We start from the raw sequence: 27,573 nt of genomic DNA, 5'->3' as shown, positions 1-27,573 counted from the left end.
CAGCCTTCTGCTCCTGGGGGGGGGGGGGAGGGAAGAGCAAGCGCAGCCAGCCTGCGAGCTGGCGGTGCACCCCTCCCCCAGGAGGCCGCGTGGGGGGTAGTAGGAGGGGCCGGCTGTAATCACATTCATGGAAATACGCCCGCCCGCGAGGAGCCCCCGGCACTGGCACTCGGGCCGAGTGGCAGCCTGGCGGCAGCTCCGCGCGGCCATCTCTGTCCAGGCCGGCCTTCCCCGCCGGGACCCGCTCCCTCTCCGCCCTCGGTCCCCGCTTGCTTCTCGGCTTTTGTCTCCTCGCCGCCTCCTCTCCGCTGCTGTCACACATGCCGTGCTCGCTCCGTCCCTCCGTCCGCCCGGGGCTGCGGGAGCTCCCGGGGGCCCGGGACGATGGGGTCGCGGTGCCGGCCCCCCGCGGCCTCTGAAGCGGAAAGCTGCGAGCTGCCCAGGCTCTGACGGGGGCGCTGCCAGGACGCTGGGGCTGCAGGAGAGGGGCTCGCCTTGGGTAAGAGGCCGGGCGGGGGGTGCGTGAGCGCGTCGCGGGGGTCGCGCCCAGTGTGCGGACCCCGGGCCCTGCTGGGTCACGCTTTGCAGCCGGGCTGGCTTGCGCCGCTGTCTCCGCACGTCTGCCTGTGGTCTCGCGTTCCGCTCCCCCAACCTAGGGTTGTCCGCTAGCTCCTTGGGGGCAGGTGTCCAAACCCTCGGCCTGAGATTCAGGGAGAAGCTCATCACCGATGTCGGTGGCCTTCCGGGGTGAGGTGAGAAATGCTAGGACAGCAGGAAGCAGAGGGACGGATTCAGGGCGATGCTGTCCCCTCTGGACCCACCCTGTGAGTTTCTGTTTTAGTCTTTGAGTCCAGCGGAGCCGTTCCTCGGTCCGGGTAGCCCTCCTTCCAGGAGTTGGAATTGCACGTTCACTTTGATCCTCGGGGTCCTTTGCAGCTGTTAGACCGGCTGAGAACGTTTGAGTGTGCAAAAAATTAAGGGCTTTACAAAGAGGCGGCATCCAAATAGGTTTTAGGAACAGGCAAAGTGAGAGAGAACCGGCTTCCTAAAACCTGCACGGAGCCCCTGTTTTGGACTAAAGGGGTGTGGCAGCGCAGCTGGGCAAGCCGGAGGGCGCCTGCGGCCGGTCCCCTTCCTCAGAGGAAGGGGGGACAAGCCCGGGTGACTCGGGGTGTCTGGGGGGCTCCCCCAGAGCTGAGCGCTCTGCCTCTGTGTCAAGGAGGCCAGTGTGAGAAAATGGTTCTCCCGCTGAGCTGGTGCGGCTCTGCTCCCTGCTCTGTGATCACACCCGGCCTTGCACACGGAGGTTGCACACGGAGGTTGGACGTCTGAATGCAGGCGAGAACCTTGCTGCAGACCTCCAGCTGGATCCCGTGTTAGCTGCCGGGCTTTAGACAAGGGGGAGGGTTTTAAAACGGTTGTTTTCTAGTTCTTAGCATTTATCGAAAGCAGATGTTAACTTTGTTTTTCTCAAGCAAACTTTTAGGGTACAATTTTATGACTTCGTCCCTTTTCCTACCTGGAAATTTGACCTCCTTTCCCTTTGGTTGGCTGGCTAGTCTTGGAGTTCTAGGATTTATTAGATAAAATGTGTCAATTCCCTTTAGTGTGTAAGGTACGATGGTAGAATAGCTTGTTTTTTCCCAGGACAGTTTACGGGGCTGTATGTGTTTTGTTTTGGTTTTTAAGATTTTACTTTTAAGGAATCTCCACACCCAGTGTGGGGCTCAAACTCACAACGCCAGGACCTAGAGTTGCACGCTCCTCCCACTGAACCAGCCAGGTATCTGTGGGGCTGTTCAGTACATGTTCTGTCATTGGAGAAGGGCGGTGATGATGACAGGCCCATTCGTGGGGCAGGGTGAGGTGGTGGCTTGCCCAAGGTCACAGGACTAGTTAGGTGAGGAAAACCCCCAGCAAGTGTCCCCTCCCACCCCAAGCCCAGATAGCTTCTCGTCGGAACTAAGGAGGCTTGAGTCATTAGGGCAGTGGTTAGATGAGCCGGCCGGGGTGGGAGCAGAGTTTTTCTTAATGCGAATGTGGGGGCGCCTGGGGGGCTCAGTCGGTTGAGCGTCCGACTTCGGCTCGGGTCACGATCTCGCGGTCCGTGAGTTCGAGTCCCGCGTCAGGCTCTGTGCTGACAGCTCGGAGCCTGGAGCCTGCTTCGGATTCTCTGTCTCCCTCACTCTCTGCCCCTCCCCTGCTCATGCTCTGTCCCTCTCTCTGTCAAAAAGAAACAAACATTAAAAAAAAATCCAAACTCTGTTGTACAGATGCAGAATATGGTCATAAAATCATTAACGTATCTGCTCTTCTCCCGGTCTGTTAGCAGGTGCCTCGGGCCTCTCTGTGCTGAGTACGTTATGTTAGCCACACGCTAGTTTAACCCTTTTCCGTCCACGTCGTGTCTGCACATTCCTTCAAAATCTCCTAGGCCGTGAGTTGGCAGTGAGACACTTTTAAATCACTCTACACAAAAGTGAAGTCATGAGTCAGTCGTGGCAGACGAGCACAGTAAGCAGAGACGAGGGAGTCGGGATGTTGCTGTTCACTTTTTGTGTGTTTATTTTTAATCACGGTACGATGCACACAAAACAAAATCTATCATTGTAAGCGTATGGTCCAGCTTGCATCGTCGTGTGAGCAGCGTTCAGAAGTTTTCCGTCTCGTAAAACTGAAACTCTGTCCCCAGTAGCACCACGGCCCCCTGCCCCCTGCCCCCTGCCCCCTGCCTTCTCCTGTCTGTCTCTGTGGATTTGGCTGCTCTAGGGGCCTCACGGAAGTGGGATCCTCCAGCACGCGGCCTCTCACGACTGGCTGGCCTCACCGAGCGTGCTGCCCTCAAGGTCCATCCACGCTGGGGCAGGTGTCAGAATTCCCTTGCTTTTGGAGGTGACAGCGCAGTGTTCGCTCTTACAAAGGATTGCCGTGGTTTTGACTCGCAGGGAGGAAAGCCCTCGGTTGTCTCAAGTTGGCAGACTTCCCGTGAAGGTGTGACGTGATCACGTGTGCTGTTGGCTCGCGGGTGCCCACGGGTTCCCGGCTTCGGCCACGTCCGTGTGCTCCGTCCGTCTCCGCCCCCCGCCCCTTGCCCTCTGACCCCCGTCCTGAGGCCTGTCTGTAAAGCTGAGGCTCTCAGTGAAACCCCTTCATCATTACAGCTGTCTGTGGTCCGTATCTCCGCGTGGTGCCCGGTCCCTGGGTCGTGCTGCCATTTTGGCTTGAGTTCTCCCCGTCTGAGGTCTGATCCCAGGGGTTCCTCGTGTCAGCTTGGAATCGAGACTTTTGTGAAAGTTGGCTGCACGTCCGTCTCCTGTGCCTGAGTTCTTTCTCGTCGTTTGAACTCTTCACACTGCGAGTCTCGGGGATTTCCGGGGACACCGGTGACTCACCCCCGTCGGGCGGGGCCGCGTGAAGCGTCCAGCTGGGACGGTGAGCACAGGTGTGGGGGCCGTGAGCACCGGCCCTTCGGCCTTGGGTCTGGGGAGGGGAGAGAATCTGCCTTCCTCCCACGGACGGTTCCCCGGATTCGCACTCGTGAACCCCAAAGCTGTTAGTAAATAGCTGTGTTCTCTCTAGAGCTGGCAGCAGCTTCCAGACGGTGTAAGGAAGCGTGATGTTTCACTTTGCTGCTGCTGCTGTTTTAGGTGGGGCTCACGTAGGTTTCTGAGGCTGTGTGTTTTTTGTGTTTCAGAAAACGTACAGGTCGGTAAAGGGTTTGGCTTCGGTTAGCTGGGGTTCCTCAGGCGCTGGTGCTCTCTGGAGGGCGGGGTTGTGTCCGGACACAACGTTGCGCTCCCCTGGCTTGGGGGCGGATTGGACCAGGGTGTTTTCTCCTGTCTGTTTACCTTCTCCACACTTGGGGGGAAGGGAAGCGCCTTTCTAGACTCTTGGCTTTGCTTAAAACATTTCCCTGCTGTGCTGGTTTAAATTTGGACCCTTCTTAGCCACCGAAAGGCAGGGCCTGTATATAAGATGGGTGAAGATTAGGATTGGAAAAAGAAGACAAGCGCTGTGCTTTACAGGCAGGCAGAGGGAGCTGGCGTAGCCGGAGGGCCCGTGGAAGGAAGCACATCTTTAGCGCCCCGGGGATGTACGACAGGGTCCTCCACTTGGGTGGGCGGCTGCCGGCACTCCTGCTGAGCAGAGACTGCCTTCTGAAGAGCCGCCTTTTCTGTTGAACTTCACGGTGGATGGCCGGGCACCTGCGCGCGGCCGCGGCTGCTGAGCGGGGAGCAGTGGCTGCGCCATGTGCGCATTGATGGGAGCTGTCCCTTTAAGACAGTCCTCCTTTGTGTCTGCTGGTTGGAGCGCATTTCAGCTCAGGGGCTCTGCCTGCTGGTAAAATCTGCAGAGCAACATTGAAATAAAGAAATAAATGGAAGCTTCCCTTGTGTGGCTTTTCTGTTCACAGCTGAGCACAATGGCCCCTTGTTGTGGGCACTTTAATCCCCTTGGTTCAATTGGAACCCTGCGAGGGACTGGGGAGGGCCCATCCCGGACCGGTCCCCCTGCTGTAAGGGGGACACCTTGTAAGTGAACCTTTGCGGGAGTCATTCCCAAGGCCCCCAGACCCCCAGGCGCTCTGCCTTTTGTGCTCAGGCCGCTGCCTCCCTGGTTGCCCTTCTTTTCAAGAGAAGGGGGCTCAGCCGCCTTCCTGGCACAGAAGCGTGGCTGCAGCACGTGGCAGTCGGGGGAGGGAGGAGTTGTTTGTTGCTCTGCCATCTGGCCCATCAGCCGATCTTTTACAGTTTAACCCTCATGGCTTCGAGGGAAAGCCACGGCGTGGATACGTGCCCTTCGTGGGGCCCATGCTGCTTTTCCAGCAACGCTGGGTTCGGGGTGCATGTGGCTGTCTTCCTTTCCAGCCCGGCAAGCGGCCCGCCGGACCCGGGGGCGGGGGCGGGGGTGGGGTGGGCTGGGTCACTCACCCCTTGGGCTCCCCAGCCACGGTTTCTATTCTTCTTGCTATTAAGTGACACGAAGCATTTTCCCCGTGGCATCTGTTTTCCTCTTGGGCAATGTGGGGGTGAAGGCTTGTACTGAACGGGACACGTTACCCTGATGAGAGGCTAAGTGCAGGTGGTCCGTTTTCTTAAGTGCTGGGGTTTTCCTTGCCTCGGGAACATTTGCACGAGAATGATGAGATCTAAAGCTGCCCTCCTTTAAGAAGAAAACTTCTCGGAAGATTTGCTGAACCAGAAGGGAAGCGGTGCTGTGATGTAAGGTGGCTGAGTGTGGGATGCAGGGGGGCTTAGAGAGCCTGTGGTTAATGTCAGGAGACAGCATCGGAGTACATGTGAACAAACGTCGTGTTCGTTCTCACTGCAAATTAGCCAGAAGCTGCTTCCTTCTGGCCACCGGGACATGGAAGGCCCGTCTTTCCTGGTAACGTAGATTAACGTTTTTTTTCGTCTTAAAAATGCAGTAGCACCTACGTGTATTTTTTTTTTAAGCGAGTATTCAGGAGCCCTTGGCCCCCCTCTCTCTTCCCAGACCCAGTCCCCAGAAGCAGCCCCTAGTAATTAACTTTTTCTGGCTTTCAGCGACCGGTAGGTGCTGCCTCATGCATATTAATACTCTCATCCCGCTGATTATTTTATCAGCGTCAGAGATGGTCTCTTGACCTCTCTCACCGTGTGTCCTCTTCCTCTTCACTTTCCCCCTGTCCCATTTGTTGGTCCCTGTATTTTCACCTTTGGAACTTCCATTCGCACGTTTCCGACGTCATTTTCTCGTTCCCGACTTTGTAGGTCTGTCGCTGCTTTTTGTAAGCAGGTGCCTGGCGCCCTCCTTGCCTTTCCGTTCGCCCCTCCCCCGGCCTTCGCTGCAGGTACCGCGTGATTTCCATTAGCCTTTGTGCCGTGTGTGCAGGCCGGCTCCGCAAGGTGACGGCGGGTACGCCGCACCGTCGCGAGGATGTTCCTGCGGCTCGGCCCGGAGCCCGCGTGTGCTCTGCTGGGCTCCCCCCTCGGGAGCCCAGGTCCAGTGGACTCCCCTTACCTCCCGCTGCCTGCCGCCAGCCGTGGCTGCCTGGTGATTCCCCCTCGGTGTCGTTTTCTCTGTTTCCAGCGATCGTCCTGGTGCTGTGGAGGGAAGGCCCAGGACCCCTCCCTTGCCTTCCCATTGCTTCTCTGGGGTGCGGCTCTCGCAGCCCGTCTTCGGTCTCCTGTTCTGATCCGGTCATTCTGTCCATGCGTGTGGGGGTGTGTGCTCCCAAGGGAGCCCCAGCCTTGCGAACACGTTTTCCTCCCCCTGAGGGAGCACGGGGGGATAAACGTGGAGTCCTCCTCTGTCTGAAATGATTCTATTTTGCCCTCCCAGTTGACTGAGAATTCTAGGGTCAGAGTGGTTCCCGTGTGGACCCTTGAAAGCCCTTCCCGTCTCCCAGGGTCCAGCACGAACCAGCCACACCCTCCTTTCCCTTCCTGCTCACGGAGGTTCTAGGATCCTCCTTAATCCTCCAGTTCTCGAATTTGTTTTCCAACTTCTGAACGTTGACAACGTATGTTTCTCTGTGGGATTTGTAAAGACCTCAGGACACTGAGTCCGTTTCTGCTGCTATTTTCAAGTGCTTTGACTCTTTATTCTGCGGGAGTACCTCACCTTTATCTTGTAATCCTTTTCTGGCGGGGGGACAAAAAAGCGTTTATTTTCTAGGAGTGTGTTCTTTCGTTGTCCCTCTTTCAGGGTTTTCTGTTCTTTTCAAGTTTTCTTTTGTTCCGCTCCAGGGTGGGCTTTTGCTGTTTCTTGTTTGGGCCGTGGGCTCCGCTGCCTCCGTGGGTGCAGGAAAGACACGGGGCAGGTTCGATCGATGGGAGCTCCGCGTGCGGGGTGGGCCTCGTGTGCAGTGGGGTTGGGGGGGGGGGGAACTGCTTCAGGCCGGCTGGGCGCGGCCCTCCTTTGCTGTAGGACAGCACCCAGGTCCCCCAGCCTAGCTGCTGGCCCAGTTCTCCTGTTTTGCCTCGGGCGGATACGTGTGCAAGATCTTCGGTGTGCGGGGTGCCGTGGACGTGGCAGTGGTGGGCACACGCGGACTAGGCCTTCCAGAAGGGGTCGGCACTCTGCTTGCTCTGTCCCAGAAGTTCGTTGAAATCTCTTCTGCCAGTGGCCCCTCTCCCCGTAGTCTTTGATGTTGTAGGCTTATAGCTTTGTAAAAATGCCTTTACTGTTTCTAAAATAGTACCTTGGAAGGGGGAGGGCCAGCAGCACATTCTGAATTTAGAGCACAGAAACTAGACGGTGGCCTTCTAGAGAAACGGTCGTGTGTGAGCGTTCACCCAGAGCAGCTGGGTGCTGAGGTTCTGAAAACAGAGCAGCCACAGAGAGTTTCCATGTGGAACGAGAAAAATCGGTTTCTCGGGGCGCACAGCGCTCTTGAGATATAGATTTTCTACACGATGGTTCTGGTTTTCGTCAGCCTCATTCTGAGGACCTTAGTCTTGCCTCTGCCTGGGCAGGGACTCGCTGATCTGATTAAGCCGTCTCTGGCTTCAAACTCAAAGCCTGATGATTCTCCCCCATGGAACGGCTATTAAAAACAAACTGTCGCCTCAAATTTTCAAAACCTGTTATGTTAGAATGAATGTTTGTGTTCCAGGACCTCCGGAAATTGTTTCTTAAAGGGACCTTCCGGTCCTCGTGGATTAGAAAATCTGCTCTGTGAAATCCAGAAACGTTAGAATGAACTCCTTTAAAGCCTGCTTTTCTCAAGAAGGGAGGATCTGTGTTTCGCCTTTTGTGTGGTTTCTCAAAGTAGGGTTGGCTCTGACTAGAGCTGATCTGTGACTCACAGGGGAGCACTCCCTCGGGGCTCTCAGGGACACAGCGAGGCCACTCCTGGAGGGTGACCCAGCCTGGATTTCGGGGGTCCGCCGGAATCCTGCAGCCTCTAGCGTTAGTGGGACCCCATGCATTAGTTCTGCTGTGACCTCATGGCCACCGTTAAGAAAACGAAGGGTAAAATGATGGCGTCGGTGGGCTTCGCATGGGGAAGGCACGGTTTTGGTATCGTTGTGTGTGGAGAAGATCGGGTCGTGATGGCAAGTGCATTTTTCAGTGCGTCTTGGGGAAGTTTAAAATTTGGGCACTTCTGGACAAGGGTGGGGGAAAGCCGGGTAGAAAAACGAAAAGCCAGCTTACCTAATGGAGCTAAGTTACCTGTGCTGTGGGTATCGTCGTTGTGTGTGTTGCTTCTACCCTCTTGTGTTGTCTTCCGTGATTTTCATGAAACGTTTGGGGAAGGGAACTGGCCCCTGCGTGCCGTAAAGTTGCGGTGTCACGGTTCGAAAGAGAGTCGTGGGTCCTACGCTTTCAGGCAGGGCTGCTGTTCCAGCTCCGTGCTGTCCGGGAGAAACATATACGCCGTAGGGGCACCTGGGTGGCTCGGTGGGTTAAGCTCCGACTCTCGGTTTTGGCTCAGGTCACGGTCGCGCTGACTGTGCAGAGCCTGCTAGGGAGGGAGCCTCTCTCCCTCTCTTTCTGCCCCTTCCCGGCTTATGCTTGACTCACTCCTGCTCTCTTTCTCTCTGTCAAAATAAATAAGTGAACATTAAACACAAAAAGAAACGTGATATGAGCTGCATATGCAGCGTTACTTTCTAGTAGCCCGCATGAGAGCCACTTAGAATCATCTTTTATTTATCAAGTTACGAATTCAGTATGTAATCGACATCAGCCGTTATCAGAGAGCTATTTCCCTTTCTGTGTAAAGTCTATACCCACCGTCCATCTCAGACTGGTCCAGTCACATCTCAGGTGCTTCGTAGCCACGTGTGGCCGTGGCTCCTGTACCACGTGGTGTGGCTCTGATGCGTTTCGGCGCCTGTGTGGGTGTGCAGGCATCCGAGCACTGGCGCCTGCATCAGGCCACGGGGGTGCCTTTTGCTCTTGTCCCAAAGGAAGCAGAAGCCACCACCTTCCAGCTCCCGCTAAACGCCGGGCGGGGTGCGAGGCACTCTCTCCGTTGGACTCCGTGCGTGCGGCAGCCCGATGAAGCGGGTGAGGGTGTGCGCCTGCTTTGCTGGTGACAGCGTGTGGCCGGAACAGGCCAAGTGACTTGTGTAAAGTGACCCTGCTTGGTGTGTGGTGGGCTGGCGCCGGGATCTGAGCCCCGGTTTTCCCGCTGCCAGCGCTCGTTTTCCCCACGGACCGTGTGGCTTTCCGCAGCACGTTCAGAAGGGTCACCCGCGGGCTTCCATCCCGCGTCCCTGTGCTTACGGGCGAGGAGGAGAGGCGGTCTCAGAGGAAGAGGTGCTTCGTGGGGAGAACCGTGCCTGTGAATTCGGCACTTTGTTCTCAGGGTGAGAGCTTACTGAAACATAATCAAACAGGAGCGCCTGGGTGGCTCAGTCGGCGGAGCCTCTGACTCTTGGTTTCATCCCGGGTCATGATCTCACGGTTCTTGGGATCGAGCCCCACATTGGTCCCTGCGCTGACAGCACAGAGCCTGCTTGGGATTCTCTGTCTCCTTTTCTCTCTCCAAATAAGTCTAAAAACACCATGCTCAACCGGAAGGGCATAAAGCAGCGAGAAAAGTCTCCGTGACCCAGTCCTCAGAGTTAAGCACTCCATGGGGGGTACACCCTTCGAGATTTTTTTTCCTCTGTACGTGTGTAATCCGTCCCCTCCCCCTCCAGCAATGGCACCGAAGCGTTCACGTGGTTTCGCGGCCGCTGCCCCCTCCCCACTTAAGGTGTCACGGAAGTGGTTCGGGGCTCGGGGTGGGCCCGGCGAGGGGGCCGAGGCCTCGAGAGGCTGGCTCGCCGGGGCCTGACGTGCCCCCACTGTAAGGGCTGAAGATGGCCAGGGCTCGGCTGACAGTCCTTTCATCCCTGGCCAACCTCATCTGACCTCAGGCCGCCTTTTCCCTCTCGTTTCCATGGCAAGCGCTCGTGGAGCGGAGCGGCTCTCTCATCGGGGTGCTCTCTTCCTTTGGTGAAGCCGGTGAACGAACGAACGGGAGCTGTCCCCGTTTCCAAAACGGGCTTCTCGCTGCTGCCGTGGTGTCCTTGTCCTTTTGTGGTCTCCGGAGTCTGTTTATTTTTGGTGACAAAGCTCTCTTAGTAACGTTTCCCTCCTTTCTTGTAGTTCCCAGTGACCTGACAGCAGAGGAGCGTCAGGAGCTGGAGAACATCCGGCGGAGAAAGCAGGAGCTGCTGGCCGACATTCAGGTAGGCGGTGCCAGCAGTGACGCGTGCGGTGTGACAGGTGTCCTTCCCAGAGCCTCCTCACCAGGTGTCGGGAGTTGACCCCCCCCACGGCCCGGGGCCGAGCCTCGTTACTGACGGTCACTTCGGCTCCGCCCGTGAGAAAGTGGACTCTTCGAGGGGTTGGGAAGGCCCCGCCCGGCCGGTCCGCCGTCCTAGGTGACCCCCAAGTGGAGCCCGCGCTGCCGCGTGGGGTGTGGGTGAGGCTCAGGCGCTTGGAACACCGACCTCAGGTCAGGCCCGGACCCGCGTCTGGTTCTGGCGCTGCCTCTTTCTGGAGGAGTGACTTCAGACACGAGGATCCGGGCTCTTTGAACTTGACAACGAAGACGCGCGTTGATAGGTTGCCGTGAGGGTGGAATGAGGTCCTGCTCACCCGGGACTTAGCGTGGCTGCGGGTCCCTAGGAGACGCCTAGGCAGCCATGGCTGCTTCACCAGAGTTTTTCCAAGCCCCTTGGTGTAACTGCCAGGCTTTGTAGAAGTCGGTCATAGAAGCCATTGGCTGGGCTCTTTTAGCCCTCGGGGCAGGGAGCTCGAGCTCGGGAGAGGGGAGGGCGGGGAGGGGACACACCCTGTGACCCCAGAGCTGCCCAGTGTGGAGAGGAAAGACTTGCTCCGGTGTGGTTTCACTATCTTTGATCATCTGCGCAAATTCTCGGATTCCTGTTTCACTGATAAGTGCCGGGAAGTCTGAGCAGACGTTCACTCAGAGCCCCCTTCACCGCGCCCGTCCAGCCCGTCCAGTCCGAGGGTCTGCTTGCCTGCCTTGCAAAGGCCGGAGCGTGGGACGGACGATCCCCCTGCCGGCCACTTGGCGGCAGTGTCGGCCCGGGCCAAGCACCCCCGGCCCCGCAGCCTGGGCGTTTGGGCAGCTCTTCCCGAGTCTCCTGACACCTGCTGGGCTCCGAGAGGCTGTATCCGGGCTGCCGTGTCTCAGTGGGAAGGCTGTGTTTTGCACAGTGCACACGACTAGAAGTTCTGTCCTAGACCGTGAGCTCCTCGAGGTCGGGGGCCGTCTTGCTCACCTTTGGTTCCCCGGAACGCTTCCTTCCTGGCAGGAGTGCCATAAATATTTGTCGAACAGATGAACTTCCCGCTGTTTCCACGTTAAGGGTTTTTTTTTTTTTTTTCTGGTTTGTCTTTATTTCGTTTTGGTTTATTTGCTCTTGTTTTGGTTGGGGGGAGCTCTAGGAGATACGCCAGGCCCCCCTGGTAATTCCGGACTGTCTGTTTTGTAGAGGCTGAAGGATGAGATAGCAGACGTGGCTAATGAAATCGAGACCCTGGGGTCCACAGAAGAAAGGTGAGTCTGTCCAGCCCCTGCTGGCGGCACACGGACGGAGAAAGTGCGCTTTCTGTCCTCGGTCCCCAGCAAGCACACGCACCCCCTGGGGTCCTTCAGTGCGGGGGCTCTGACCGTGGGGGCTTTCCACATCATTGCAGGGTGCAGGGGTGGAGCCAGGGAACCCCGAAGGCCCCCAAAGCCTGAAATAGCCCTTAAATGACGGTGGTCACTGCCGTTTCTTCCCTCGTTGTCCGTGGTGTTCGCATTTTAGAGTTTCTGTTTTCCCTTTGTGCCAAGGAAAAGCTTAACGCTGCCCGCACCATTTCCAAGGAGGAGAGCGCGTAGACAGGACATTATAGCGCCACACAAGGAGCGTCTGCGGGTTAACCACGTGAAGCGTCAGTGACTCCAGAGTTTAATTTTGAATGGGGTTCCCAGACCGTTTTCTAAGTACTTAATGCGATAACGGGGCTGTTTCTAACTCACTACACGTCTGTATTTTTCTAAGCCTAAGTCCCCTGTCTGGCTTCCTAAGACCATCTGATTCTGTTATTTTAAGCGGCTGTGGGAGGTGCCATTAGAGATTAGTGTAACCCGCGTTCTGCAGAAAGTGGCCAGCTCATCACTTTCAGGCCCCGCGTTGTCACTTTGGGACTATAACCTTCTTACCTGCCATTACAAAAATTTGTAGCTTTAAAGCAGCGGATAAATTAGGGTTCGTCAAAATGTAAAGCTTGTGCTCTTAAAGATGCTGTGAAAAGAAAGGACTAGGTAAGCCACAGACCAGGAGAAACATTTGCAAGACGCGTGTCTGAAATAGGATCTGCCTCTAGAATGTGTGTGTGGAACACGTGCTAATCGGTAACGAGAAGACGGCCCAGATGAGAGTGGGCCGGGGGTCCCTGGTGTCGGCGAGCGCTGGCGACAGAGTCGCGTGGCCGTGGGGAGACGGCGTGGCACTTTCTTATAACGTGAGGCTGACGCCCGTGCCGTGGCCGGCAGGTCAGCGCCCCGCTGTTCGTTCGAGGGAGATGAACGCGTGCGCAGAAGAAGGCGTGTGTGGGAGTGCTTCCTGCGCTCTGACGTCACATGGTGCCAACGGGAGGCGGCTGCAGGCCACGGGCCTTTGTCCCGTGGGCAAAGGGACGGGCGGAGGGAGGTAACGCACGGTGAGCTCACACAGCGCACCCTTGCTGGTGGTGAAAATGCCCTACAGCTGGTTATGGTGATGGTTGCACCGCCTCGTAAGCTTACGAGAAGTCGTTCGAATGTACAGTTAAGATGGGTTTATCGTATGATATGTACGCGCGACCTTAATAAAGTTTCTTTAAAAGTCACGTTAAAAAAAAGGAAACGGGTGGGGTAGAAGGAGCAAATGAACGTGGCGTCAGGGTCAGGATTCCAGCCGACCTGCCACGCTGAGCCCTACGTGGGCCCGTGCTTTCCTGGGTAGGGTTTCCAGAAATCCCTGTGAGCCGGCGGATGGATGCAGGTGGGGACGATGGCGGGCTCTCGGAACTTCCCGACCGCCTGGCGCACCAACACGGCCATGCTGCTTGTTTTTCAGGAAGAACATGCAGAGGAACAAGCAGGTGGCCATGGGCAGGAAGAAGTTTAACATGGACCCTAAAAAGGTAAGGTGCTGCCGGAGCCCTCGGGCTCTACGACAGGGTCTCTGCGGCGCTCGGTAGAGTTCGCGGTGCCCGTCCCAGCTCCCTGCCCTTCTGTAGAGCACGCGTCACGTGGTCCGCGCTAGGCCGTGGCTCCTCAGCTGGGCTCCCCCGACCCCGTGTGTCAGCCGCCGAGTACTTATTAGACGCTCCCCGTGTGTCCAGAGTGCCCACACCCGCTCTTGTCTGCCCTTCCGCCTCCTTTCTGGATGTTTCCCGGGTGAGCGTCATTGGCGTCTGTGCTGCCTTTTCTAGGGGATTCAGTTCTTGATAGAGAACGACCTGCTGAAGAATGCTTGCGAGGACCTCGCCCAGTTCCTGTACAAAGGGGAAGGCCTCAACAAAACAGCCATTGGTGACTACCTGGGGGAGAGGTAAGGCCTGGAGAGACACCTGTGGCAGAGTGGGTTGGTCGGGGCTTCCGGGACGCTCTGAGCCCTTGAAGAGAGTCTTGTCCTACGGCAGCGGTAGCCACACTGGCACCGAGAGGGTTCTCCTGGGGAAGAGTGGCTGGCGTCGCGGTGTCGTGGGGACAGAGGGACGTGGCTCCTTCCTTGCCGTGTGTGCGGAGCCCACGGGACCGTGGCACTCGGCATGGAAAACTGCCTGGCTGGGGACGGCCTGATTCTCAGAATCGGTGCCTGACTTCCGCCCCCCCCCCCCCCCCCACCGCTTCTTTTGTTTCTCTTGATAGAGACGAGTTTAATATCCAGGTTCTTCACGCGTTTGTGGAGTTACACGAGTTCACTGACCTTAACCTCGTCCAAGCGTTACGGTGAGTGTTTGAGGAGGGTGCCCCAGAAGGTGGGAGGGGCACAGAGAGAGGGAGACACAGAATCGGAAGCAGATTCCAGGCTCTGAGCTGTCAGCGCAGAGCCCAGCGCGGGGCTCGAACCCACGAACTGTGAGATCGTGACCGGAGCCGGAGTCGGACGCTTACGCGACTGAGCCACCCAGGCGCCCCGTGAATTTTTTTCTAATTTTCGGCTTGGAAAACCCTTTGATTCCCCGTCTTAGAGCAGGAAGTCAGTAGTTGGCGCGCTTCAGAAGCCAGCAGCCAGCAGGTTTCCCTTCGTCCCTTGGGATTCAAATCCACGGGGAGTGTTAACAGCCGTACCTGCGGAAGGTGGGGGTCTCCCCGGGCCGCAGCCCAGTGACCCAGCCCGTCCTCACCACTCAGGCAGTTCCTGTGGAGCTTCCGGCTGCCGGGAGAGGCCCAGAAGATCGACCGGATGATGGAGGCGTTCGCCCAGCGGTACTGCCGGTGCAATAACGGCGTGTTCCAGTCCACAGGTAGGGCAGTCCCGCTCCCCGGTGCTGACCGCCATTTTGCACGAGATCCTTCCTCGGCTCGGGACAGTTCCCAAAACGAAAGGTTCACGCCCGGAACGCGGATTTAGACGTTGGCTACGATAGTAAGCAGTTGGGAAGGATCCAAAAGTCCAGGGAGGAGGGATAAGGGGGTGGGAATCTACGTCGTAGTGTCTGTGAGTTAGGCCACGTGCTGCAACCACTACAAGTCACGTTCTTCATCTCCGTGGCTGGCTTGTCTTGTAACTAGAAGTTCGAGAGGCTTATCTCGTAACTAGAAAGCGCAGCATAGGAACTCCAGTCAGTACCGCCGTGATCCCGCTGTGGTGACAGGCGGGAGTAACGTGCGGCGTGCCGTGCGCCCGGAACTGCTGGAACGCTGTGCGTCCGCTCTGCCTCGGTGTGAAAAAAAGAACTAAAAAAAATTATGGGTACAAAAAGAGGTTTTAGGGGCGCCTGGGTGGCGCAGTCGGTTAAGCGTCCGACTTCAGCCAGGTCACGATCTCGCGGTCCGTGAGTTCGAGCCCCGCGTCAGGCTCTGGGCTGATGGCTCAGAGCCTGGAGCCTGTTTCGGATTCTGTGTCTCCCTCTCTCTCTGACCCTCCCCCGTTCATGCTCTGTCTCTCTCTGTCCCAAAAATAAAAAAAAAAAAAAAAAAAAAAACAAAAACAAAAAAACAAAAAAACAAAAAAAAAAAACAAAAAGAGGTTTTATTGCCCCGAGAGGATGCTAAAGGTTAGCAAAATGGCAGGATTCAAAACAGCGTGTCTGTTCCGATTCCAGTTCCGTCAGGAGGGTGCGTCCTGAGGTACGTTAGTCACGTGCCGCCGGTGGGCACGTCCGTTCGTTCGTGTGATGGAGGAAATAAGTTGTCACCGGGTGGTGGCATCGTAGGTGTTCCGTGTTTTCTTTCTTCTACGTTGTGCTGTTTTTCGGGTTGTCTGCGGAGTACCCGCTCTCCTTTAGCGATCTGAAAAATACTCCCCTTTAAGGCCTGAACAGTCGCCGCGCCGTTTTGTGTCCCGCCCCCTTTGGTTAGTGGTACGTAACTTTCAGTTAGAGGGCGTCCGGGCGTGTGGATTGGTCTCGTTCTTTCGAGAGCACGTCTTGTGTTCTTGATCTCGTTGGGTATTTCTTGTTCCCTCAGGTGGGATGTTTCTGATCGTTTGTTTGCTTTTCTCTTTAGACACTTGTTACGTCCTCTCGTTTGCCATCATCATGTTGAACACCAGCCTGCACAACCCCAACGTCAAAGACAAGCCCACCGTGGAGAGGTTCATCGCCATGAATCGCGGCATCAACGACGGAGGAGATCTGCCCGAGGAGCTGCTCCGGGTGAGCACGCTCTGACCGGGAGACAGGGACGGGGACAGGAGAAAGGCCTGTCGCTTAAGTGGGTGAATTCCGTGAAGGCGCGGGCAGTGTGGCCGGCCGGGGGGCTCGCTGGGGGACAGGGCAGTGGTTTAGGAGTCTGAATCTCAAAGCGCGAGTGCAAGTCCGGCTACTTTCCTTCTTTCTTAATTATCCACGAGGCACCTTACTTATTTTGTCCCTGGGAGCCGCCCGAAGGCAGCACTGGTCACGCTCTGCTGTTCTTGGTGCCTAACAGACGTGTGGCCCGTAACACGTGCTTATTGCGTGAATGAAGAGAAAGGGGAGGGGGGAAGATCCTTCTAGAACCAGAGACATGCAGTGTCCTCTTTTATCCCAGAATCTGTATGAGAGCATAAAAAACGAACCCTTTAAAATCCCAGAAGACGACGGGAATGACCTCACCCACACTTTCTTCAATCCAGACCGAGAAGGCTGGCTGTTGAAACTCGGTAAGTAACGCACTCTGGGTTAGGACTCCCGACGCAGAGTCTTAGGACGGCCGCACGCATGCGCTCACACACACACACACACACACACACACACACACACACACACACGTATGCTGTGGGGTGGTGGGGGTTGGTGACAGGAGGCGCTATGGAGAGCGCAGACGAGTTGCCGTGAACTCGCACTCTCCCAGCAAGCTCTGTCTCCAGAAGGGAAGCGAACGCACGGTCAGCGCAGTGCCCCCGTGGGGTATGTAGATGCCACTGGGGACAGACTCACTCTGCGTGAACACGGCCCCCGTGGGCACGCGCTCCACGGTCTTACCGCGGAGGTGATCGACGAGGTTTTGTTGCGAGGCAGTTCCCAGAGGACCTGGCCCTCTTCGTCTCTCTGCCCTCTCAGTCCCCGGGAGGGTGGCCAGCGGCGTCCGTCTCTTCACTTGCCGTCACACCAAGCGTATCTGGTGCTCCCGCTTCCCCCTCCCCCCCAGCGCATCATCACCTCCCCCTGCATCCGGCTCCCACAGGCAGTGTGCATGGCAAACCTGAGCCCTTGGCTGCAGCGCCACCCACAGCGGTCTTCCTCCTTCTCGGGCAGTGGTCCCCCCGCCCCCGCCTCCTCTCCAGCCAAATCAGCCCCCCTAACGGTTTTTTTTTCCCGTTCCCAAAAAGAACAAAAAAAAGTATTCATCTTCCCCTCTGCCAGAAGTGAGGCCATGTTGCCGAGGTCTGTGGTCCTGCCTCGTGTGCAGGTGGCAGAGTCACCAAAAGGAGAAGCAGTAGGGTTTTCGTGACATTCATGCCCACACGTGACTATTTCGTTAATTGTTCCAGAACACGGGGAGGGCCCCTGGACATAGTCACGGCGGTGTTTTGGGCCTGAGAGAACGCGTACGTTCCCGTTTTCTCGTGCCTCCGCCTTTTGATGTACGGTTCCCTCATCGTCAGGAGGCGTTTGCCAGAATGATCCCCCTCTCCCATTTCAGCCGCTGGTCCCGGTGAAGTCAGAAGCTGTTTCCCTCTTGCTCTGACCCCTCTGGGAGCCGCTGAGACGGAATCTTTCATTTCTGACTAGTCCAGGCAGCGGTAGGGTTTCTATTTCCTTTAAAAAGCACGTTCCGAGTCCTTGTGTTTCGGTCTAATGACTTAATTTATAAATTCTCCTCAAAGCGCTGGTCAGAGGCTTGACCATCTCTCGAGTGAGTCGGCATTTCTCCTGTGTTCAAAAGCCAGTAGAACCTTTGAAGATAAGGCTCTAAAGTCGCTCACCCCAGAGGCCGCCGTCCCGCTCTGTGTCTTTACTGCCCGGCGGGTCGAGCTAAGAGGAAACCCACTGGAAATTGGAAAGTACACCCAAGCTTGGATTTACTTCCCCTCCAGTGAAATTTGTTTCGGTGCTAATGCTGAGTGGTAGCTTTGACAGCCCAGGTGCTAAAATTAGAACAGCGCAGAGAAGATCTTGGCTCTTGCCCCAGGATGGCATGTAAATTCATGAGGCATCCTGTATTTTTAAAAGGAAAAAACATTAACGAAATGTGGGACTTGTTTTCAGGTCCTCGAATTACCTTTTCTAAACCTCCTCCAAACCAGGAACCGACCGTTCGCATCGTGTTTTCGTTGTGGCCGCTTAGACTCACCCCCATGTGCTCGCAGGCTGCGGAAGGCAGGGCCTCCGGCCGCCTGCAGCGGTGTGTGTGTGTGTCTGTGTTTGCAGGTAGCCGTAAGAACGCGTGTTCTCGTGTGCACACACATGGACGTATGTATTCATGGGAACGTGTGTGTGCGTTCTTGCACACGCTTCACGAAGCGGTCGGCATCTGAAGAAAGACAGTAAATTTTCCCCAGGGTAATCGTCAGACTCTCTCAGCTCTAGGCTCTGGATGTACTGATAAACGTTAGCTTTGTGAGGACCGACCTGTAGCATTGTGGGGGCCCGGTTTTCGGTAGCGCCACGGACGTTGCCTTCCCCGGCTGGCGTGTGGCGGTTCGGACCGGCTGCCCCCTTCACGCGCCAGGCAGTGGCGGGTGTCCCGCTAGCGATTTTCGATTTTGACTCCCCCGGGCAGGCATGAATGACTGATACGTTGCACTTAAAGGTTAAGGAGTCGGGTTTAATTTCTTTGTTTTAATTTTCTTTTCTCCCTCATTTGTATGTTTCCATGATTTTGGCTCTCCTTTTCCTTGCCCCAAACTCCAGGAGGTATGTAACCCACCCCCCCCCCCACCCCCACCCCACCCCGCAACCTGCTCGCTCGCTCTGCCAAGGCCACTCTACTCGCCGCAGCGTTTTATTTTGTTACTTTCGGTCATTTTGTTTTTTAATCGCTGGTGGTAGTGTTAATGCTGCTTCTAACTTACTGTACAGTCCCTAGGGAACTGCTCAGGATCGGGGGTTCACGTTTTCCCTTTCAGGACGAGCACACGGTGCATCAGACAGCTAGGTACCAGGCCGTGGAATAACGGAAACTTTCCTGACGGCAGTAATGCAGGAAAACGTCCGAAGGGTGGGTTTATAAACACAGAGGGAGAATTCACTGGATCTTGCCTTGGAAAGACTGGCCAGGCGAATTCTATGTGCGTTGCATTCAAATTGGCACCCGTGAGTGACGGTAATTTCTCAGGCGGAGAAGAGGAGGAAGGGGAGGGAGGTCTGCCTTCCCAGTGCCGTGTGCTTCTGGTATGTCCTGAGCAGAAGGCACGCCGGGACAGGAAGTAAGTGACACAGCTCGGGACATTTGCCTTTGCGTGAAACAGGGAGATGGCATCTCCTAAACTCAAAGTGATGCCAACTTGGAAAAAAAAAAGACAAAACCCAGAAGCCCCTCCCAGAAGTCCTGGGGATGAGGGGACCCGCATTACGACCTTGGCTCCGTATTTCATGTTCTGTTTTTCTCCCTCCTCTTTTTCAATGACTATTGTTAAAAACCCAAAATTGGCCCTCGAGTCATGTCGTTGGTACCTCTTCTCCATTTGCTGACTTGGGGAGTATGTTTTTCCTAGAGGAGGAGCCCCTCAAGTGTGTGCTCCAGCGTTACTCGAGCGGAGAGCTGCACGTAGAAAGAACAGCCCCGACAGTGACATCCGTTAGAACCTTCTGGGGGGTTGTCAGCTCCAGGGAAGAGGGCGCCTGGCCGGCACGGGGGTGGGAGGGGTCCTGTGAGTTCCACAGGGACTGTCCTAGGTGCGCGCATTGGTCTGTCTGCTTGTTTCATGTCTGTTTCTTTCAACCTGGAAATGTCCCCCCGGGACCTCCGTGATCCCTCACGGCAGAGGTCTCTGTAACGCAGCAGATTGTCAGGGGAAATCAAGCTTTCATAATCAGGGAGGGAATCTTGCCCGGCTTCGCTTTTCCTCCTGGATTTCCTTCCACCTTCTTCCTTTCCGCATCTGACCCCCCCTCCATGCCCTCCGAAGCCCCGAGTGCCCCTGGGTGGTCCTGTGGGGGGAGCGCGTGGGAGTCAGCATGGTCGAGGTGTCCCGCGTACAGAGCCCTGCGTGGGGATGACGGCCCAGGAGGCAGAAGAGCCGATTTCTCAGGCCCTCGAGTGGGGGAGGGGGCTTCCTTTTTATAACATATCGGCTCCAGTTCTAAATATATTCCTTGTTTTCTTTGCCATCCTCGTTTGTTTCGATGCTGCCCAGCCTCTCCCATTTTCCACATGCATGTCCTATTTCCACCTGCGGTTTTTCTCCTGATTCATGCCCTAGGGCCTTAGGGACCGGAGGCACAGGCTCACCTCAACTGGCAAACGGCCGCAGGGGGTCCGTCCTCGCTTGGCGCTGGCACAGGGCCCCCCGCGGGTGGGCGGCGTGCGCGTGCTGACGGCAGAGCCCTTCGTAAGCTGGGTCTGTGCCGCTTAGAACCGTGGCGCCTTGCGATGGGTCCCTTAACCTCCCCGGGGTTCGGGCCCCCACACAGAGCCGGAAGAGGGACCGGAAAGCCCCACGGTCCCGCTTGATGCCGGGACCAGCGCTGGGCGCGTCGTGCCCGTCACACGACGGGCAGTGCTCACGCCCCGTCGGGAAGCGTCCTCGCACCTGGCGGCACAGCCTCACAGGCACGCTGCTCTCAGCTGCCTCTGGCGAGGGGCAGGAGAGCTCTGCACCCCAGAGGCCTTTGCGAGGCGCGGGGGAGCGATGTTCTCTGTAGGCAGAGTCTCCGCAAGAGCACGTGCTGCTGGGGCGGCAGGAAGTGCTTCCAAAACGGCACGCGTGTCACGGCGCGAGAAGGCCTTGGCCTGACTCGTGTGGGCTTCGCGTCCAGAAAGCCGCCCCTTGCCCGACGCGGGCGGGGTTGGGACGGGCTCGGCTCACGGCCGCGAGGGGCGCACGCGTGGCTTCACTGAAACCGCTCGCGGCTGAGCCTCGCCCCCGAGTGTCCCCCTCCGCGTAGGATCGCGGCCCCCGCGTTGCGGTCTCACCGAGACCTCGCGGAGGGTGAAGGGGCCCCTGGGCGCTCGCGGCCGCTGCTCTTAGCGCCCGTCTGGCCCGCGGCCCCTCCTCCAGCCCGTCGTGTCCGGAGCTCCAGGCGGGGAGCCCGGGCTGGGGAGGTCCTTGAGCGCTTTTTGCGCCTGGGCTGGTCCAGGACTCTGGGGAGGTCCCATTGGTAGGACACCGGCCCTCAGACGCTGGGAAGCCAGAGTAGAACCTCGCTCGGATCAGGAAGGTGGGGTAGAGGGCGAAACCACGGGAGTCCGAGTTCCACGTTCCAGGAAGCCTGTAGATTTGCCCCTGAAGGGGTTAACACGTCTGAGTCCCCCTTTCTTCCCTCCCGCCCCCTCCCGCGGAGCCCGTCCACGTGTGTCCACGTGTGCCCCGGGCCGGGTGACCTGGCAGTGTAGCTCGGGCCGGGGCTGCCCCTCTCCCCCCTTTCTCTTCTGTTGGCCCGTCCCCGCCACGCCGGTGGGCTCCTGCTGGCGCGTCTCCGGCCCAGTCAGGCCCGCCCTGCGTGTCCTCCTCGCCCGGGCATCCCTCCCCGAAGCCGTGCTCTCATCCCACCGTCCCGAGCTCCTCTCCGGGGGCCCCCGACCTGCTTGCTCTGCTTTGCTCCCACGGACTTTCACTCTGTGAAAGGCGCTTCTGTTCTGGCTCTGTGTCTTGTCACGGATGTGAATTTTGCCATGGCCTCCGTGTTCTCCCGGCGCCTGCCCCCGCTGCCTCCTCCCTCGCGCTCTTCGAGGGGAGGGTTTCGTGCGTCACGGAGCCCGCTCCGGCCTGCCGGCCTCACGCGTCTCTTTGTGCTCTGCAGGTGGCAGGGTCAAGACTTGGAAAAGGCGCTGGTTTATTCTGACCGACAACTGCCTTTACTACTTTGAATACACAACGGTGAGCGTCTGCCCGTCGGCTGTGGGACCAGGGGTGGGCCCGGCCTGCGTGGCCGCTGCCGCTCTAGTCCGATGCGGTTGGAGGCGGCCGTGGGGAAGGGGGCGCGAGGGGACCCGAGGTGAAGAGGAGGGGGAGCCGGGACGGACCCCAGAGCCGGGGGCCCCGAAGACGCTTTGGGCGTCTCGGCGAAGGTGGTGTGGCTCGGAGCCCGCGTCCCCCCGCCGGGATCGGGGCAGGAGAAGCCCGGAGGGGCAGGCGGCAGCCTGACAGGACACACGGCGTCAGAAATGGGGTTCGGGGCCGGGTTGGAAAGAGGGAACTTGGGTCAGGTGCCAAGGAAGAGTTTGTGGCCTCCTCGAAAGGGAGGTGAAGGAAATGGCGTTGTGGAGAATTCAGATGTTCTGCTTTGTGCAGAGGCGGTCCAGGAGCGAAAGGCCTAAGAGAGGAGAAAGTGAAATGAGATGGGGGGGCTGGTGCAGCTTTAAGCTGAAGTTTTCTTGAAGCGTGCACGTTTTGTTGGTTTTCAGCGGGAGTGGAATAATAACCGTAAATACGTGTTACCTGTAAGTTTTTAAAAAAATTTTTAACGTTTATTTATTTTTGAGAGAGAGACAGAGCATGGGGGTGGGGGGAGGGGGCAGAGAGAGAGGGAGACACAGAATCCGAAGCAGCTTCCCTGAGCTGTCAGCACAGAGCCCGACGCGGGGCTCGAACTCACAAACTGTGAGATCGTGACCTGAGCTGAAGTCGGACGCCCGGCTGACTGAGCCACCCACGCACCTCAAGTCTCTTATAATAAGAGCCTATGAGAATGAAAATCATAAAACAAGATCTTTTCTGAGGCTCCCTCTGATGCAGCCCCCTGAAAGCCTGGCGGGTCGGCTGGGGCCCAGCCCAGCTCCCCACCTGCAACTCGATCCTCTCTTACGTCTCTGGCGGGACCTGTGCCTTGGATGAATCAGGGCAGCTGAGTTGGGGAGAGCCGGTGTCTGTTCTGACCCTCCTGCGGCAGTGAGGACGAGGAAGTGTCTTTTGTAGCAAATGCGGAACAAGCGTTACTTAAATGGAAAATGACAGTCCCGGGTGCACAGCTTAGGAGGAGCCCCGGCCCCGGCACGTTCCTGGCCACGCTGCCAGGTGGCTTCCTTTGGTGGCATTCCCTCACTGTGGACGCCATACGGGTGTAACTTCTCACACGGCGAGTGTGTATCAGCCTGTGATTCAGGCACTCGTTCCGAAAGGGAACCACTTACGACAGTCATCTTCTGCCTGTTTCACCCCCAAAGGACCACTCCGAACAGCGTGGTACCTTCCTCTCTGTCCCCTCCCATCCCCCGCCCAGCCCAGATTTTGCCTTTTTCCTCAACGATCTCAAGACCGAGGACATCTTAAAAGTCGTGTTTGGATTTTTTCATTGTTCTCCGGGTCAGAATGAAACACATACAGGCGTGTGAACACGATACGCCCGAGCACCGGCTCAGTCTCCGTGGCGGTGCAGTGAGATTCTAGAACCCTGTGTCCTTCGGGGTGCTGACTGGCGGCATCGTGGAGTCCTGTACTCGTGCCAGCACTGCACCAGGCCATCGGAAGGCAGGGAGGTTTCTGCAGACGCTGAGGGGGCCTCACAGTTAACGTGGTGGGCAGAACTTCCACGCAGAATCACCTAGAACAGCGACGGGATCCAGTAGCGGGGGGGGGGGGGGGGGCGGGGGCGTCTCTGTGAAGCCCCCGCTGCCTCCCCATTGCCCTGAGTCTGAGAGAAGCAAACCCAGTAGAACTGTTTCCCTCTTGTGATTGGCCAGCGGTAAAGTCTGACACTGGGGAGGGAGTGGTGACGTGGGAAGAGTGAGAAGATGGGCCTCACTCTGCAGCGTCAGGGAAGGCTCTGGGCTGTAAACTCAGTTGGGAAAACTGTCCACCGGGGGTGTGCGTCCACGAGCATTACATCTGCCCCAAGCTGATGTTGGACATTTGCAGTCCCCAAGGAGAGCTGCAGCTCGGCAGGTGTCGGAGGAGGCCCTGCCCTTGGCTCACCGTGCTCTCGTGAGACTGTGGAAGGGGCCGGAACACAAACTGTCCAACCCCACCCCCCACCCCCCGACCCAGGTTCAGACTGGAAAACAAATGAGAATCGCAATGATGTACTTAGAATATAGCTGTGTAATCATAGGCTTGTAACTTACGTATTAGCAAGTTAAAACTTTAAAGAGAACAGATCGGCCGAGAATAAAATCACTATCGTAGAGGAAAGGTTGAGACAGTCAGAGAGCTAGTATCTGGAAAAAAAACAAGTATTAAACCAGTTCGAGAAAAGGTAGCCGGTTCTGGAGGACAGAGAAAGGTGATCCCAGTACCGGATTCCTGGCATCTGCATGTGCAAGGACACCCTGTGTTATGTGGGGTCACGCCCTGGAAAAGAAAAGGAACCTGGACCTGCAAATCAAGAGTGCACAGAGTCTCAGGGACATTTGCCGCAGGAGCTTGGTGCCCGGCTACACTGTTGAACTTGGAACGAAGTCTTTGGCTGTCAGTTGGCTGGATATCCAGGAGAGGGAGGTGTGAAGGTTGACAGCAGATGTCTGGCAGGCAGGGAGAGAGAGAGAGAGAGAGAGAGAGAGAGAGAGTGTGTGTGTGTGAGAGAGAGAGAGAGAGAGAGAGAGAGAGAGAGTGTGGGGGGGGGGGCGGCCTTTGCCAAGAGGGGAAGTGCTGGAGGGGGGCCACTGGGGCCGAGGGCAGGCAGGGGTGTTGTAGCCCTGTTCCGGACAGGAGTTTAGGTGCATTTTTAGATGTCCGTGGGGTTGTCAGGAAGGCGGTTTCTCTTTGAAGACGGTGTAGTCTGGCGAGGGGGAAGATGGGGCGGGGGGTGAGTCTATACACACAGCTCGGCCCCTGGCATCTGGGGCACCGAGCAGGGCACCTGGGGTGAGACCAGGGCTTCCCGGGGTTGCCGACACTGGAACACAGGCTGATGAGATGAGGCGGGGGGCCAGGCAGAGAAGCAGGGTGGTCTCCTGAGTGGGAGCGGCCAGCGTGCTCCCTGCTTGCGGGCCTCCCGTGGGCTCTTGCCACATTCAGTCTTTCAGGAGCCTCCCCCGGGCGTTCTCCTTGCAGAGGCCTCTGGTTACAGGGGGCCCCATACCTGTACATTTCTGACCCTTTTCTGATTCTGGAACGTAGGGTGTGGGCCCTAGAGCAGATCTGTGAGCTCGAGGCCACGGGGGCGGAGCAGAGGAGCCGGGGGAGTTGTGGGTGAGGAATGCGGTAGGATGCGTGCTCGTGCTTGTGATGCCAGAAGTAAGGACTTCATGTCTCTGTTCTGCAGGATAAGGAGCCCCGGGGAATCATCCCGTTAGAGAATCTGAGTATCCGGGAGGTGGAAGACTCCAAAAAACCAGTGAGTATTCGGGGGACAGGGGGACACAAGGGACAGGTGTGGCGGGCCTTTGACAAGGACTGAAATTGCAAAGATCCACTTAGAACTGAAAAGTAGCGTCGCTCCTCTAACGTGGCCTGCCTTTAAAACTATCTTCCGTGTTCAAACCAAAGAGGAGTCAGTAAGTGACCTCTTCATTCTGTCCGTGTGGCTTAGTGTCACCTGTTGAGTGTCACACGAGGGATGGAATTGTCCCTGCTTAAAAGGCAGTGGCAGGCGCTCATGATGGGGCCACTCGCGGGAGGCCCTTCGGGTACCTTACAGATCCCTCTCCTTGGGAGTCCGGCGACGCGTCTGGGGGCGGGGGCGGGGGCTAAACCGCATCCCTGTGGCGTCCGGCTCTCCCTGCTTCCGGTTTGTTGGGAGCAGGACAGACGTGTATGTATCCGGCTGCTACCTTCGCTATCAGCCTTGTTGACGCGCAGCCTACGTTCTTCAGATTTCTACCTCTAGGCTCCTCTTCCCCGTAGGGAAATCCGCACTGCCTATATTTTACGGAGGTCGGGACGGTCTTTTGAGGAGTAAAGTAACGTTGTTTCTGTGTCGGTGGGCAGCTCTCTCAGATCTTTGTCGCTCTGTCCCTCTCTTCTCTGATTCTCAGAACTGCTTCGAGCTCTACATCCCCGACAACAAAGACCAAGTAATCAAGGCCTGTAAGACCGAGGCCGATGGGCGGGTGGTGGAAGGGAACCACACGGTCTACCGCATCTCAGCCCCGACGCCCGAGGAGAAGGACGAGTGGATTAAATGCATCAAGTAGGTGGCATCTGAAAAATAGACCTGCTTTCACCTGACAAGGGCTCTCACCTCTCTCAGATACTTACTTTTCAAATTTTAATTTTTTTTTTTTTTTAGAACAAGAGTACAAGTGGTGGGGGGGGTGTGGGGAGAGAAAGAGAGAGAGACACAGAGAGAGGGAGAGGATCCTAAGGGCCCATGCTCAGTGAGGAGCCCAACACGGGGCCCGGTCCCGCGACCCTGGGATCATAACCTGAGCCGAAGTCGAGTCGGACGCTCGGGCTCCCGAGTCACCCAGGTGCCCCTCTCAAATGCTTTATTGCTGCGGCTGTTGAGTGCCGCCCGCCTCTGTCCTGGGTCCTGTGTGAGAGCTGGAATTCCCAGGCTGCTTTTCAGTGGGTCTTTATTTTATTTTTTATTTTTTTTAACGTTTATTTTATTTTTGAGACAGAGAGAGACAGAGCATGAACGGGGGAGGGTCAGAGAGAGAGGGAGACACAGAATCCGAAACAGGCTCCAGGCTCTGAGCTGTCGGCACAGAGCCCGACGCGGGGCTCGAACTCACGAACCGTGAGATCATGACCTGAGCCGAAGTCGGCCGGTTAACCGACTGAGCCACCCAGGCGCCCCTCAGTGGGTCTTGAGCTGCTTGACCACGACAGCGTGTTTAAGAGAGCACCTCAAACCGAGGCTTCCCAAAGTGCACCTCGTAGACCCGAGGAGGGGGCGGGTGACCGGGCTCTCCGACAGGCACAGGTGCCATTTGTCCAGCTGGTCTCCCACGTCGTAGGAAGCAGGTCTCGTTTTCAGGACGGCAGCTCAGTGGAGATAAAATATCATCACGTTTCGTGAGTCTCCCTCGGTGGTACGTTGTCCCGTTTACAGGGGAGGAAACAGGACCGTGGAGGTCGTGTAATTTGCCCAGAGTCACATGGGTGCGACCCAGGGTCCCAAGACCGACTCGCACCGTTCACGGCTGCGCTGTGGGGAGGGAACAGGGTTGTCAGGGTTACGGAGGTACAGACAGCAGCGGCCCCGGGCTCGGCTCTGCCTGCCTGGCTGAGCGGCACGGTGCTGGGTGACGGCGGCGAGGGCTGTCCGCATGTGGCGAGCCGCCTCCTCCCTCCCTGGGACCTCTGTGGGGCCTGTCCAGACGGCCATCGTGCCCGCGTGTGCGGTGTGGCTGCTCCCTCTGAGAGCGCGTCCTTGCTCTCCCCGTCGGGTGCTTGGTCCGCCAGACGTCACCGGCCCTTTCCTTAGTCTGCCCGTTACTGGGCTCTGTGACTCCCCCGGAGTCCAGGGGGGCAGCCCTGACCAGGTGACCTGAGGCCCTGCAGCCCCGCACGGCCTCTGTGACGGGCGCTCTCCCGCCCGGGCCACAGCCTGCTCCTGAGGGGGGAGCACTGTAGCTTGGAGTCTGCTTTGGTGGCAGGGCCAGGGTGAAACAGCAAACGGGTGAGTGAAGGCGGGGCAGAGGACAGACTCACCCAGAGTCGGCCCGGAAGGCCTTCCTGGGCGCGCCACCTGCCCTCCCGCCAGACCTCGGCTTCCCCATGGCACGGCGGTGAATGGCGGGCTCCCTGGTGACTGGGCACGCCTCCCACCCCTTCGGAGTGATGGGGAAGGCTCCCAGGACGTCTGGGGGTGAGACCGGGTCCTGTGGTGGGCATGCTCAGCGCGCCCCTGGTAGCTTCTCCCCCCCCGCCCCTCGATGTGTGGCATCTGCAGGGGCCCTGTGTGACCCTCGCCCAGCAGACGAGGCTCCAGTGTCCCTGTGGACGC

At 57.5% G+C, this 27,573-nt stretch overlaps 1 protein-coding gene and 1 non-coding gene across 4 annotated transcripts in view; both read left to right on the top strand.

Annotated features, from left to right (window-relative positions):
• The window catches only part of CYTH1 (cytohesin 1), a 79,802-nt gene that overhangs the window by 48,789 nt on the left and 3,440 nt on the right, over nucleotides 1–27,573 (top strand). Inside the window, exons 1-12 of one of the 3 annotated variants that reach the window (XM_078438073.2) lie at nucleotides 163–499; nucleotides 10,090–10,172; nucleotides 11,448–11,512; nucleotides 13,062–13,128; nucleotides 13,420–13,538; nucleotides 13,859–13,939; nucleotides 14,345–14,457; nucleotides 15,662–15,810; nucleotides 16,187–16,299; nucleotides 21,542–21,620; nucleotides 24,943–25,014; nucleotides 25,655–25,809. In XM_078438073.2, coding sequence (XP_078294199.1) covers nucleotides 13,069–13,128; nucleotides 13,420–13,538; nucleotides 13,859–13,939; nucleotides 14,345–14,457; nucleotides 15,662–15,810; nucleotides 16,187–16,299; nucleotides 21,542–21,620; nucleotides 24,943–25,014; nucleotides 25,655–25,809 — 941 coding nt within the window. In that variant the 5' untranslated portion in view covers nucleotides 163–499; nucleotides 10,090–10,172; nucleotides 11,448–11,512; nucleotides 13,062–13,068. Of the gene's footprint in view, nucleotides 1–162; nucleotides 500–10,089; nucleotides 10,173–11,447; nucleotides 11,513–13,061; nucleotides 13,129–13,419; nucleotides 13,539–13,858; nucleotides 13,940–14,344; nucleotides 14,458–15,661; nucleotides 15,811–16,186; nucleotides 16,300–21,541; nucleotides 21,621–24,942; nucleotides 25,015–25,654; nucleotides 25,810–27,573 lie in introns of those variants that run through there. The other 2 variants (XM_078438072.2, XM_078438071.2) reach the window with 2 other exon arrangements.
• On the top strand, nucleotides 17,705–17,806 carry LOC132688654 (U6 spliceosomal RNA). The gene has a single exon (XR_009614635.1). It is a non-coding gene; the product is annotated as a U6 spliceosomal RNA (small nuclear RNA).

Source organism: Panthera onca, chromosome E1 (assembly GCF_046562875.1).
Source record: "Panthera onca isolate mPanOnc1 chromosome E1, mPanOnc1 haplotype 2, whole genome shotgun sequence".
NCBI classification, from domain to species: Eukaryota; Metazoa; Chordata; class Mammalia; order Carnivora; family Felidae; genus Panthera; species Panthera onca.
The sequence above is the reverse complement of the archived record's forward strand: the minus strand, read 5'-3'. Positions and strand labels throughout refer to the sequence as shown.